This window comes from Varanus komodoensis, unplaced genomic scaffold (genome assembly GCF_004798865.1).
Source record: "Varanus komodoensis strain SLA01 unplaced genomic scaffold, ASM479886v1 scaffold2, whole genome shotgun sequence".
NCBI lineage: Eukaryota > Metazoa > Chordata > Lepidosauria > Squamata > Varanidae > Varanus > Varanus komodoensis.
The window spans coordinates 57,830,992-57,845,911 of NW_025335568.1; the positions used below are offsets into that span (position 1 = coordinate 57,830,992).

Sequence of the window (14,920 nt, forward strand, 5' to 3'; positions counted from 1 at the left end):
TGAGATGTCAGACAACAAAACTGTTCCCCCGACCGGATTTTAAATTAAAATAAAATCAGGTTTTGCATTTTAAGCTCAGGGCATACCAGTATGTATCATGGTTACAGGAATAAAAGTCTGCTGTCCTTTTCCCTTGCCACAGTTATTTGCGCCCCTCCCGCTCACCCCAGACCATGTGGTCCTAAACTTCGGCCCACGGCTCAGCCTAGCAGTATCCCAGCTACTGAGGCTCCTGCTTCTCTCTGGGTGTCTTGCTACTCCTATAGTCTTATCGTGTAGGCTCTAACGGAGGCTTGCTCTGCAGGGTTGGTGGCGGGGGACGGGGTGGGCCATTGGAGCAAGGCGCTGGCACTGGTGCTTAAGTCACCCCCTCCTCAGACGAGCCCATCGCTACAGATGCTGCTCCTCAGTGGCCTCTGCTGTCCCCAGGCGAGGACCCCCTCCATGGCGACCTGACAGCGGTCATCTTCTCAGCCCCACCTTTACATGCTCAGTCCTTGGCGCTCTCTGGGGGACACCATGTTAAAGCCAGTGCCATCCCTATTTTTCACTCTGTAGTGTATAGATAGGTTAGTTACGGAAGTGTGTGTCTTTTTAATTTTTTTGTGTTCGTCTTCTGTAGACTGTTGATCTCAGCAGGGAGGCAATTAGAGAGACTGGAGGTGATTCAAGCTTTCACATCTGGAGAAGAATTGTCTGCCCAGCAGCACCCTGGGGTAGAAAGGAAAGGAGGGGAGAGATGTTTGTGGTGTCCAGCTTTGACAATCAATGTGCAGCTATGTTTATCTTGGTCATGTCTTACACATCACTGAAAAGAGAGACTTTCTGTACAAAATAATGGCCTGGGATAAAGAGGAGGAAATTACTCACTAGCTTTTCCTTTTGAAATTGCAGCCTCAACCCTGGGCCGGGGAGCCATTTTGTTTCCCTGGAGGGACGGCACTGCCAATTTTAAATTGGCGAGCGGGCCCCGCCCAAGAGCAAGTGTGCTCACACACCACGCATGTAGACGCTGGCATGCACACTCAGCCGCTCGCTCTCTCTCGCAAGCAGCTGTGGTTGCTAGTGGGCCTGGAAAGGGAGAGCAGAAAGACTGAGCCGAAGGGAGAGAAGGGCAGCATCGAAGAGTGGCAGAAATGGTGGGGAAGGGGAGAAGCGGCAATGCCTCGGGCTGGTGCTCACAAAGAGGAAGTAGGACCTATAACAGGGCTCGCCAGATGTGCTAGATGTCAACTCCCATCATCCCCACCTAGCATGGGCCATGGTTATTCGTTGTGGGAACTGCAGTCCAGAACATTGGGAGGACACCCAGCTGCCCATCCATACTGTATAATATATTATCTGATGAGAAATGTTTAAAGTGTATAAAGTTACAGTGGTAGCTCGGCTCATGAACTTTATCCGTTCCAGGACTCTGGTCGTGACCTGAACTGGTCGTGAGCCAAGTCAAATCCCCCCTTAAGGTTCAATGTAAATAAGGTTAATCTGTTCTGCAAATATTTTTTATCACAAAAATTTGAAACAAAGTAACAAAGAACAACAGAGGAACCAAGTACAGTACAGTGGAGAATGCGAACCTCGGTGGGCGGGGGGGGGGGGGATGGCCGCGATCGCGATCGTGCTCATGCAGGGAAGACGGGCGCAATCGTGATCACCACCTGATGCGGAATTTGCCATCTCAGGCAATTTTTTCCCAAAATTTCTGTTCGTGACCCGATTTGGTTGTGAACTGAGGCATTCGTGAGCCGAGGTACCACTGTGTATGTTGCGGAGGAAGTGAATAGGGAAAGTGGCCCCCTCCCCCATAATGCTAGAATCCAAATCATTCTGTGAAGTGGGAGATTCAGGATAGACAAAAGGAAGTGCTACTTCATACGACACCTAATTAAATTATGGAATTCTCACAAGATGCAGAAATCCATTATTGAGGAGATCACTATTAATGACTGCTAGCCATGATGGCCCTTTATTACCAGCAAGAGAGGCACTGGGCATCTTGGTTCCAGTTGCTGGGAAAAAGCACTGGGAGCCTCGCGTCCTGCTGTGAGTTTCCCCTGGGTAATTTGGTTGGCCGCTCTGGGAACAGGATGCTGGGCTTCATAGGCCTTTGATCTGACCAGAACAAATCTTCTTGCGTGCTTTTTTATGATGCCCTCCGAGGAGCTCCGGGCAGTGCAAACACCCCGCTCAGCCCCCGCCCCCATTTCTATCCTTGCAATGATCTTTCCAAAGTGGGGGGAGTGGGCGCGTGGCTGAGTGGGGATTTGGACCTGGTTCTCTAGTCAAGGTCTGCGACACACTTCTGGCTTCTTGGATGGGCTCTTGCAACGTGCTCCGTTGAAACAGGGTCAGGAGCTACAGTTGATCCAGAATGCGGCAGCGATGGTCTTACTCACTAAACCCCTGCCACATACGCCACCCAGCTTGCACCTCCTTCACTAGCTCCCAGCTGAGCTCCAGGCCCATTCCGAAGTGCTCTTATTCCTGCTAAAGCTCTAAATGGTACAGGGGCAAGTTATCTCAAGGATGACCACTCTTGCATTAGGGGGCAGAACCTCAATGCTGGGGTCATAATCCGCCCCCCCTGGGGTTTCAATCCCGCTCTCTGGGATTTTGCAAAGGGTCGTGCCCCCTTTCGCCTGACTACTTGCTGTTTTCCTGGGTTTGTGCCCCTTCCCCCCCCCCCATTCTGAAAGGGAGAAATGCCTCAACCTTAAAATGCCTCAAAAGGCTTAGGTACTGATGGTAAGAGCTTCTAAGCTGAAATCCGTATTTCTGGCCCAATCCCACTTTGTCTTCAGCTCTGTCAACCACTAGAATGGGACCTCCACGGAAACCCGTCTGACGTGGAATTCAGCCCCTGGCCTGAAAGTGATTCAGACCTACATGCAAGTGACGGACAGTTTTTGTCATCTTGATTTAATTTCAGTCGCCCTGTAGTGGACTAAATCCATGGGTATTCAGGAATCTCTGTCCCTGGATTTAGTTTTGCAGTGGGTGAATTGAGGCTTCCTTGTGTAAAGCATTCCCTGTTTTTAAGCTTATCTGTTGCTTCTCTGTTCCCAGTCACTATGTGTACATGGCTAATGTATTGTAAATAGTGTGTTCATTCTCCATTCCCTTGCTATTTACTTCCTATTGTTGCAAAGAAAATGCTTTGGTCAGCTAGGAAACTGCTTCAGTTTCCATGTTTCATCAGTTCTCAAACTGTGGTCCAATCAACTTTTGGATTTTCTGAAAGATTATCCCGCATTTCACAAAGAGAATAATCAGTAATGCAGACAGCCCTTGGGTTTTCATGTCATACTAAGCCATCCCATAAATAAGTCATGATGGGTTGGTTGTTCATTGGACACCTGAGGTGCAGTCAAAAGACAACGGGGCTCGCTGTGGCTTGTTTTCCCCCCTCTTCCCCTTGGTCCTCCAGCTGGTAGCTCATGGCAGAACCCGTCTTGTCTTCCCTTCTCTGCTCTGATTGCTACCTTTTCTTAATTCAGTGCCAAGTTAGTTTGTTTTTTTACAGAGCCTTAAAAAACACGTGTAGCCTCATTTTTGTCCCTGAAAATTGTTCAAAGGGGGGAAATATAAGACTGTATGTATGTTAATTTCCCAGGGGCCAAGTGTCAAGATAACAGTTGAAATGTACCAGTAAAATGGGAGAACGGTACACCAAAAGGGGTGGGGAAGATCTCTCCCCCTTAGCATTGAACTGACACATCTCAGCACCTTTTTAACACTTTGCTGACTTTCCAGTTTGTCCAGAAAGGGGAGATATTAACCAGTTTCGGCCTACTTAGTGTTTGAGCGTGCTATCGCTCCTTGGAGAACTGCGCTGTGCATATCCCTCTATTGCTCTGTTCTTTAACTGGTTGTCCATCTATAAGAAGACCTCTGCTCTTTTACTCTGACTGTCAAGTTTGCTCAGAAGTCTTTGTCCAAAGCCTTTTGAAAGTCAAAGTAAACACTGTCTCTGGTCGGCCCCGTCCACAACATGCTCTAAATTTATTTATTTAATACTTTTCTATACTGTCATTCATTAAAATCTCATGACAGTTTACACAAAAAGACTTAAAAAACAATTACATCTACAGTAAAACAATTAAAAACTCCCCAGTGCCAGTAAGGTAAAGGTTTCCCCTTGCCTGACACTAGGGGGCGGTGCTCATTTCTCGTTTCCTAGCCGAGGGAGCCAGCGTTTGTCCGCAGACAGTCTCCGTGCTCGTGTGGCCGGCGTGACTAAACACCGAGGTGCACGGAACGCTGTTACCTGCCCACCGAAGGGGTACCTTTTCATCTACTTGCATTTGCATGCTTTCGAACTGCAAGGTTGGCAGGAGCTGGGATGGAGCAATGGGAACTCACCCCGTTGTGCATATTCGAACCTGCGACCTTTCGATCAACCAGCCCAGCAACACAGCGGTTTAAACCACTGCGCCACCTGCAGTCCCCAGTGCCAGTATTTGATACCAAATAATTAAAATACCAATTAACAAACTGGGTAAATAAAGTTTTCACCTGGTGCTAGAATGAGTAAAGCGTTGGTGCCGGGCACCCCTTTTTGGGGAGTGAGTTCCATAATCGGGGCGCTATCACAGAAAAGACTCTTCTCCTTCTAACAGCCTTCCCCACATATTTACATCCCAAAATAGCATTTGCCCTTTTGGCGGCTGCATCGCATTGTTGGCTCGTATTTAGCCTGTTGTCCACAATTACTCCGAGATCTTTTTCTTCGTCAGTTTTGTTGAGCCACGTATTCCCTATCTTGTATCGATGCATTAGGGTCCGGGCACGCCCATATGGAAGGAGACATTCCCCCAGATAACCGGTCACCACGCACAGAGCTTCTCATGCACTCCAGTTACAGTCAGGGCTGGCCTTGGAGAGCAGTCTGAGGCAAGCCAGGACTTTATTTATTTTATTTATTTATTTAAAACATTCTATGCCGCCCCATTGCAATAAAGCCTCGGGGCGGCTCACAAAACATCAATAAATAACCATACAATAAAACCCTAGTGCAATAAAACCTCAATAAAACCTCAGTGCATTCTCGGCTAAAAATTAAAAAAAAAAAAAAACTGGAAGCCATGGGACAAGCCTATAGTCATGAGGACTGGTACTCCAAACAAGAGACAGGGCTGAGGAACAAGCCAGGAGCTGGCACCTAAGAGCTAGTCAAGTCCAAAGGAAAAAGCAAGAGTCAGGCCTGTGGAGGAGCCCAGGAAGACATCGCTCAAGCAGTAGCAACTGAAGTAGAAAGCTCCTTAGATTCCTTCCTGCCATGAAGGATCAGAGGGGCAACCAGACATTTTGCTGCCTAATCAGAAGAACAAGGTATCCCCTCCTCTTCTTCGGTTCAGAGAAGCCTTTTGGACTATTTCTTCAACACTGGTGATAGGACAGCATCCTCCACAGCACCTGAAGGGAGCAGGCCAGCCCAAGGGGCCCAGGGCAGGCTGTTGGGGTCACAGTTCATCCCTACAGCCCCTCCCAACATCTGTCACCTGCAGCAGGAGTTCACCTGATGTCAGGGCCAGCCCTGTCAGCCTAGCTGGGCAGAGGCCGCCCAGGGCCTGAAGCGACCCCACTTGGAGAGCTGCCTCCAGCTGTTCAGTGGTTCATCGTCACCCCTGACAGATGGGCCTGAAACAGCTGCGTGAGTCAGAAGAAGATCCCCGTTTGCCTCAGCAGAGGCGGAAGCTCGATGCTTGCGTACTGTTTCATGCTTGTCTGTTCCACTGCGAATGTCTCTTGCAGGCTAAATAGCTCCTTGAGTCTACAATAAATCACTCTGAATTTACTCAGGTAATTCTATTGGAGCAGAGGTATTTCTGTAAAAAGGACACACACACACACAGGGAAGGAGGTAGGGAGGGAGGTATGTATTTTCACCTCTCCTTCCTACTTTTATTTATAGAATTTTCCCCCCAGGGTAGCTCAAATCTGAACCCTTATTAGATTTGACTGTGCTGAAGCAGCTGATGAAATAGGATTGCTGCCTACGCAAGCTCAATGACTCAGATAGTCACTAAAGGCATTCCAGCATTCCTTGGTTTCTCAGTGGTACAGACTGGAGGAGCAATTAAAATATGCAGCAGAAGCACTCCAGGAAAGACTGTACCACTCCCAATGGAAGGGCCAATGCATGCCTGGCGCACTTGTTTTAAAGGAAAACTCTTTACAGGAGAACATTCTCCCAGCAGACCTGAACGTTTCTTCCTGCTGGGCAAGCATTCCATTGCTGGGAGAGGGGAAGGCATTAAAGTATACAGTACACTGTGGTATAGGCATTTAAGGACTATACCAAGCGCCTCTTCTGCATGCTTGAACCAAATCTGGCATGGATACATTTCTGGAATTTGAACAAAAGTGGTCCCAGTGTAGGAATTAATTTGACAGTGCAACTCTAAGTAGGATGTCCTTATATGCCCAGCCGCCCCCTGAGATCGGCGGGAGAGGCCCTTCTCCGGGAGCCCTCCATGGAAGAAGTTAGGAGGGTGGTTACTCGGAGGAGGGCTTTCTCTGCGGTGGCGCCTAAGTTATGGAATGCGCTCCCCAGAGAGGTCCGCCTGGCGCCGTCGTTATTTGTTTTTCGGCGCCAGGCGAAGACCTTTTTATTTAAGCAGTATTTTAAATGTTAATATTATTGAATTTTATTTGGCCAGGGCGGCTTGTTTTATAGTGTATGTTTTATATTATATATTTGTATTTTATTGTATGTATTTTAAAATGTTATTTTATTTTTTTGTTGTAAGCCGCCCCGAGGCTTCGGCGAATGGGGCGGCATAAAATGTTTTAATAAATAAATAAATAAATAAAAATGTAAGATTGCATTAAGTCGGAACATCTTCTCATGTAATTTAAACCAAGTTTAATCCTTTATCAGAACCAGCAATAAGATGTCTTTGGCCAGAATGGTATACTGGCAATATATGGAGCTTAAACACTTTAAAAAATGGAATGTTATTTAGGATCTACAATTTGTTTTGATGATTTGGATCAAATTGCTGATCATTCAGACTAAAAATGCATTATGTGTTACTTGCTTGCTTAGAAATTGGAATTCCCTTTTGAGAGAAACCTACCTAATTTGCTTGTTTGAGACTTTTATAAAATTGTAAAAACATCCTTGCTTTGAGGAAGACTTTCCTGCTGACTGATGCTGTTTTTGGAATTTGGATCAATTCCAAAAATCACTACTATTTTTGTTAGTAAGATTGTTTCTTATTTTTGGTTATTTAAGCTAGCATGAGACCCTTTGAGCAAGCTAGGCAGGGGTCAGAAAATCGAACCTCGAGAAGTTAGTTGTGATTGCATCTCTTAAAATGAACTGGACAAGTTAGTTGAGATTTCAATACCATTGCTTTCAATAGTAACTAAGAGTGTAATTCTAACTCTTTGGAGTTGGTGACCGTAGGGATTTTGGATGACTTGTTGGCACCCCCCTCCCCTGCAAACAGAGGGAGGACTAGTGGGGAGACTTCCCTGCACCAGAGGTCCCACTGGTCCCTGGGATGGTGGGACGCAGACACCAGCGGCAGCAGACAGCAGGTCCCCAAATGGAGCGTTCCATGGGTAGGATGGAAAGGAGCTGGCTTGGGATCATGACTCATGCTGCTCTCCCAGACTGACCTGATGCAAGTCTGTAAGCTCCCCCATCCTAGAACCTGCCGTTGCTGCTTCTGCTCACTGCTGCTGACAATGTGAGGTGGGGGATTGTCATATTGGATTTGTGGCACTGTGCTGAAAACACTGGCAGAGCTGCCTGCCCACTTTGGTTGGGCTGGGGATGAGGTGGCAGATGCTCCTAGCTGCTCCCTGCCATCCCCATCTGTACTCCCCGTGTACCAATCCGTGGCCATGCACCTCAAACCAGACACTGCTGAGTTGGGGAAAGGGCAGTTAAATGTTCGAGGGGCTGGAGCAGATCCCCTGTGAGGAAAGGTCACAATTGTTGGGATCGATTAGCTTGGAATGGAGGCGAGTGAGGAGAGCCATGATAGAGGCGCACAATGTGATGCCCACTGTGGAAAGAGTGGCTCGGGAGACCTTTTCCCAGTAGATCCACATCTGCCCTCCTGTAATGGTAGACCCTGAGGTCATCCTATGAACCTGGCTGGTGATTCAGGACAGAGAAAAGGCAGAGTTTCCTCACACCAGGACGCAGGGTGGAACTGAAAGGAGCTTCCACTGGAGGTGGCACAGATGCTTGGCCACCAGTTAGAAGAACTTGAAAGGGCGATTGGACAATTTCATGGAGGAGCAGGCTATCAATGGCTGCTACTGTGGATGACTGTATGTTACCTGCCATATCAGAGGCATTTTGCCTATGTACATCCATTGCTGGGGAACATGGGCCAGAAGGTGCAGTTGTTTTCCAGTCCTGATTGTGGGTTTCTGTTGAGAAACGCTTGGTCACTGTGATCACAATGTTTGACTAGATGGACCCTTGGTCTGATGCAGCTGAGCTCTTTGATGTTAACTGACATACAATGCAATTGTATGCAGATTGCGGAGATCTGCCCCACTGTATTCACTGATGCACACCAACGTCACCGTCCATAGGGGAGTGGTGCAAATCTGGAACTGAACTATACGTTTGATACTGGCTTAGGCGATTGAATCGTGGCACAGCTAGAACATTCTTTATTTCCAGTACTTTGTTTAGCATTGCCAGGATATTTGAAGGTACATCTTCTTCCCTATTCACCCTCCCGCCCCCTAAGATCTGCAGCAGAGGCCCTGCTCCGGGAACCTTCCTTGAAGGAGGTTAGGAGAGTGAACACCCGGAGGAGGGCCTTCTCTGTGGTGGCGCCCCGACTGTGGAATGTGCTCCCCAGGGAGGTTCGCCTGGCACTGACTCTATATGCTTTTCGGCGCTAGTTAAAAACCTTTTTATTTGCCCAACATTTTAAGGTTTAAAAATTTTTAATTTGGTTTTATCAATATTCTCAGTTGCATTTTGTTATTGTATTTTTTGATGTTTACTTATTACTTATTTATATTGTAAGTCGTCCTGGGATGACTGGATTGTGTAGGATGGGATAATAATATTGTAAATAAATAATAAATAAACTGTTTTGTCCTCTCTTGCATGGTAACTGAACTTACAGTACCAAACAAGTTTCTTTTTCTAATGATTTTAAGAAAACAACAAGGATGGAACCCATTGTGCACAAGATTGGCAACATCTTTAGGTGAAAAATGGAAGCATTATTTTTTTTCCAAATGAGAGAAGCATCTAAGTGAGCTGCTTCTTAGACAAATAACTTTTGTATTGAGTGTTAGAACTTCCTTGGGCAAGGGAATGTTTATACTGGGATGGCTACAGTTCTGTGTTTATCTTCGTGGCTTTCTATATATGGGAACCTGACATTGTAAGTGACTTCTCTTATTCCATCCCACTATATCTTGCAGAAGATTATGGGAATCTGCTTGTCGCCGAGGCATTGCTGGAGCTATGCTTGAAAGAGAACTTTGCCAAAATCAAGGATGCCATCCCATTAATGGAAAAAAACGAGCCCAAAATGAGTGATGCCAAAAAGCATTTGACTGGTATTCTAAACCGAGGGAAGTTGCTGGTAAGCATTCTCAAGAGACATAAAACATGAACAGTTAAGGTGCCACTAATGATACAGATCGGATAGCCCTTCAGTCACACCTGTTTTTTCTGCACCAGCCCTGTGATTCTTAATGACAGCGGTAAATGTGCCATTTGTCTTCTCTTTGCACTATTTTTCATTCCTGGAAAGAAATTATTATTATTATTATTATTATTATTATTATTATTATTAACATTTCTATGCCGCCCCTTGCCGAAACCTCGGGGCGGGTTACAACACAATAAAATACATTGAAATACAATAGAACATAATAAATTACCATTAAATACAAAAATACAAAAAATACATATATAACCTGATTAGGTTTGATACATTAGCCTTCCAGGTGCTCCTTATGCAGCCGGAAGCGGTATCACCATCCACGCAAAACACAAGGGAGAGAGCCTCACGCTTTCCAGGCATACAAAAACAATGTAAAGGAAAAGCCCTAAATAAGGGGGACCCCCAAAAAGCTCCGTGTAGATTGGGCATGCTGAGAGGTGACAGAATGGGGACAGGCCCAGAAAACCAGGGGGAGGATGCTCTAGGAAATGGAATGGAATGGAGCGCCCTAGAGAAAGGCATGGCTGGCTGGCTGGCTGGAGCCTGAAACGGTTGTGTTTTACGCTACTTCATTTTAGTGCAAACCTCTCTCAGATTCTACAGATCTTTTTTTAAAGGCGCTAGAAACTGATGGTTCAGACCCCTGCATTAAAAAAGAATAATGAAATGCTATATTGTGGCCACCACAGTTTGGCTTTTATGTTAGACAATTGTTCAAGGATAGGCTGGACATGCACATGGTAGGCATGTCATGAGTGGAGCCAGCTGGAGCCGGGGGTCAGACTAGATGGCCAGGGAGACCCCTTCTGACTCGCTCTGTTTCTATGTTTCTAATTTCTACATACGATCATTTTGCCCAGGGCCACAGTTATCATTTCAGCATAGCTGAATGTTGCCCTCCTTTTCCATTCTAAGCATTGCCAACTTTCTGAGCCCTCGATCTGCTCCGGTGCTTATCCGTGTGGGTCTGTGTGGCAAACTGGGGAAATTACCATATTGTGCAAGGTATGGCCCAGTCATGAGACAGACTGAGGCAGCTGTTTCAGGCAAGCAGATGCTGTGGGAACAGGTGGGTGGAGGTGGGGTGGAGAACAGAGCTTGTGTGCAGCCTCCAGTTCTGGTGCAGCAGTTGTGGGCAGGAGGTAGATGTGGATCTACTGGGTTATTTACAATATATCAGGACAAATTTTTGCTCCCAACCGGTTAACAATAGCAGCAACAATAGCAGCAATATTTCCTCACCCCCTGGCCCTGAATATTAATTGCATCGAAAAGAAGAAAGCTTAGGGGAAGTAGGAGTAGGTTTTTTGTGTGGATGAACTGTGAGCAATCCTCTGTTTTGATTCTTAAAACAACTTAGTGGGAGTTTGCTGTGCATATAATGTAAGTCGATTCTTTGTTTTGTAAAAAAAAATGCTCCCACTAGCCAGTAACAAATGTATAGGAGGTTTTAGCTAAAGTGGCTGAATAGAATAGACTGAATCCAGTATTTGAAGCCAAACACTGACTGGTGAAGCAAACATCACTGCATTACAAACAGCCCAGGGAATAAACCAGTAGAGCAAGCCACATCTGGCTTGCAATGAATAAAACCGTAACTACTGCAGAACAGAATGAACATTCTAGTCCTTTTACACATAAAAAGTACAGACTGAGAAGGAAACTTACTTGGCTCTATCTGGGTGCTAGAAAACATCCACACCCCCACTGTGGTTTCCGTTTGTACCCAAGGCTTTCTTTTGCACCTAACACTATTAATTAGCCACACAGTTTCATTAACCCTTGTTACTATGCCTACTACTGCCTTTAAAACTCAGAGGACAAATTAACCCTTCGCCTGCACCTTTCTTGGAGTGATCCCCTATCATTGCTATTCTAGCAGGAGCTCCTGTCCATCAAACTCTCCTGATCTTAATGGCTGCCTCATTAGTTGCAATGGAACAGGGAGATCTGTGTGTGTGTTTCAGTCAGTGAATGGAAAGGTCTTTGCCAGTGCATGCATCCAAGCTCGCAAGGGAGGTGAATCGAGGCACTTGATTCTACCTGGGCCCAAATATGGGAGCACCTGAAGCAGTATTGTGCTCAACTCTTTTTATTACTGACAAAGATGTTATTTTTTCCAGCCAAAAGATATGACAGAAGCAATGCTCATCCTAGCGAAGCTCCATTACGTGGAGGGCTCGTACAGGGACGCCGTCAGCATGTATGCAAGAGCTGGTCTTGATGACATCGTGGTAGAAAAGAAGCCTCTGTATATGCTGCGCCTGCTAACAGAAGCTTTTGTCATCAAAGGTAATGGCTTTGTTGGAACTATTTCTTCATCTGGCCGGAGTTGTTCCTATATTTCGTTACGGTGATTTGCAAAAACTGACTTGCCTAAACCTAAGATTTGTCCTTTCTGAAGTTGGAAACATTTTCTTACAGATTTTAGAGGGTGCTGTATTGGACTTTAATCACTTCTGAAAAGTTGGCTAATCCCTGTATATAAGTATGCCAGTTTTTAATACATGTATTGTTCATGAGACTGGATAAAAAGGCTGAGGATGTTGGAGCAGAGGCACTGTGGAAGCATTCACCCCCCCTTTGGCTGCTCCACATTTTGCTCTGGCAAGTCTTGAAAGCTGTTCTTCACCAGAGGCTCCAGTCAACCTGACCAAGCCAGACCAGCGTTGCCAGGAAGACTGGGCAGATGTTGCATGAATACAAAGTGCAGAGATGGTAGGGACTGCCCAAGAAGGTTTGCAGCTGTGATTGCTGGCAAATGTTGGCTTGGGAAGTATATGCTTATGCAGCCAACAAGTGCTAGACTCTGGTTGACCTGACCTGTGTGTGACATATTGTATACCTTCACAGTGTTGAATGCCTTGTGTACACCAAGTGGTAATCTTGCCAGCTAAATCCATGTCGGTTCCAGGTTGCAATGCAACAAAAAGCCGAGAAGTCAAAGGGGTGGTGAAAATTTCTGCAAGGCCCTGTGTGTATCCTCACTGGTCTTCTTTCCTATAATTTGAAATTTAGATTCTTGAAGGTCCTTGTAATCCTCTTGGATCCTTTTTGTTTTCTGAAGCAATTAAGCAGCAGCACTCAACACAACACTTTAGATCAGCTGTCTTCTTCAGCTGGTGGATTTCACCTGGGTCACGACAATGGTTCTACTGCTTACTTAAGCGACAGCAAGAGCAAATATTATTATTATTACTATTATTATTATTAGAACATAGGAAAATGTGAAGGGGAAGAGAATGAGCAAAATGAACGAAGTCCATTATGCAAAGTTTTATGTGTTCAATACTTATTTAAGTGTCCCAAAGGAAGAAGAAATGACTATTAAATAACTATTTCTGCAATGTGGCTCTGTCCCAAGAAAGCTGGAGAGAGGCGATGAGAAGCAGAAGGAGGGCAATGTCAATGTAGTAGCAACTGGGTCCCAAGCTGGGGTTGGGGCTGGCGATCTGAAGCGTCTGAAGACAGCTGCTTTTGGTGAATGACTTCCTCGCATGGTGCAGGAGTCACACTGTTGCTTGGCTCATTGCTTCCTTTCCATGCAGTATAAAATGACTTTGCCTTTTTGCGCTGTAGCATCCAGTGGTTAGCGCTCCGCTATAGCCTCTAATCATTCTTAGTAGTGCCTAGCCAGTGACCTGAAGCATTTGGTCTTCCTTTCCTCTTTATAACACTTTATGGCCATCCTCTGTTCCAGGCATCATGGTAGGAAGTTGCCTTTCCAGTGCATGTGATTTCTCGGGGTGGAGGGGGTGGTCACAGGGATGCTGGGGCAATGTCTAGCTGTTTTCCTGGGTTTTAAAAAACTCTCCTTCAAGCTTCATCTTCAGTTTGCTTTCAATGCTTCTTATAAATGTTGCTGACATAGTTGCCATCTATCTCTCTACCCTCTTCTACTCCTTTTCAGCATGCCTACCAGCTTGTTAGGTGGATGGGAACTCTGGGATGATCAGATACCTTCAACTGGTATGTAAAGATCAACACTAAAATGCCACACGTACCCTCAATTAAGTGCACAGCTTTGCGCTTTTGACATGTGTGATCTGTCTGCTTCCCTGCTGGCTCTGGAGGCGGCTCTTGAGGAATGGCTGAGGTTGCTGCGGAAGAAGCAGCACAAGCTTTGTTTGTGAGTTTGTTGGAAAAAAGAACATGGAAGCCTCTGCATCTCAGGTGTGTGTGTATGTAGAATTTCAAGGTGCTCTGGCCACTTAGAGTTTAAAGCATGCATTTATTTTATTTTTATATAGATGATGATCATGATGATTTTACGTATTATTATATCATGCTTATATACTGCCTTTTTTCCTCTTGTGAGGAACCCAAGACAGCTTGCATAGCTCTGCTTTATCCTCACGACAACAACCCTGCGAGGTAGGTTGGGCTGAGCGGGAGTGCTTGGCTCAAAGCCACCCAGTGGGCTCTGTGGCTGAGCGGGGACTAGAACCCACATCTCCCAGGTGCCCAATCTGGCATTCTAGCCACTGCAGCACACTGGCTTCCAATATATAGAGATTTATATACTGCCCTTCAGCTATCTTTCCAGAGTAGATTACATAAGGATAAAACAGAAAACAAATATGAAATGCAACATAAAAATCCAGAATTAAAATTCTAAAAAGTCCAAAGCCATTCACAACAAAAATCTGTGATGTAAAGCACAGGGGTTTTAAAAATATTGGTTCCTTTTGCCTTCAGTCTTAACCCCTTTTGCCTTCTGCCCATTCCGTAGCTGGATTTGAGAGCTTCTCCAAACTGTAGTTCAGCCCTTGAGGCTGAAAGAGATGTATCACCCTGAATCTAGCCAGATAGTTGCTGCTCTCACTAGCAGAGGCTTTTCAGGATGTCAAGCAGCGGGCCTTTCATATGGCCTTCTGGAGATGCCGCAATTAAATGTTCCTGCATGCACAGCATGTTCTCTTCTATAGGGTTGTGACCTCGAATCCAAAAGCAATAAAAATAGACAGCATAAAGGGCCATCCTCATCCACATCCGGATACTGCAGTCCTCTGCTTTCAAAGCAGCAGGAAACAGTCCAGTCCCCTAAAATGTTACATTATGACCAGGTGGCAAAATAAACCTGAAGACTAAGGAGGGAGCCTTTTATGACATGGGCTTCCAACTTAACTGGGTTGTTGAAATCCCAAAGGTGCCCTTCCCTGAATTCTGCACAGGGTTGTGCCTGCTCTTCAAGAAATGTGAGGTCAGTTGTGTTGATCCTCACTCCCCTGCTTACTCTTGGGTAGGTACATCTGGGT

General features: G+C 45.8%; 1 protein-coding gene across 2 annotated transcripts in view; it reads left to right on the forward strand.

Annotated features, from left to right (window-relative positions):
- The window catches only part of TTC7A (tetratricopeptide repeat domain 7A), a 184,363-nt gene that overhangs the window by 1,349 nt on the left and 168,094 nt on the right, over positions 1-14,920 (forward strand). For both annotated transcript variants that reach the window (XM_044428394.1, XM_044428395.1), the window contains exons 2-3: positions 9,415-9,578; positions 11,786-11,954. In XM_044428394.1, the coding sequence (XP_044284329.1) occupies positions 9,415-9,578; positions 11,786-11,954 (333 nt within the window). The remainder of the gene's footprint in view (positions 1-9,414; positions 9,579-11,785; positions 11,955-14,920) is intronic.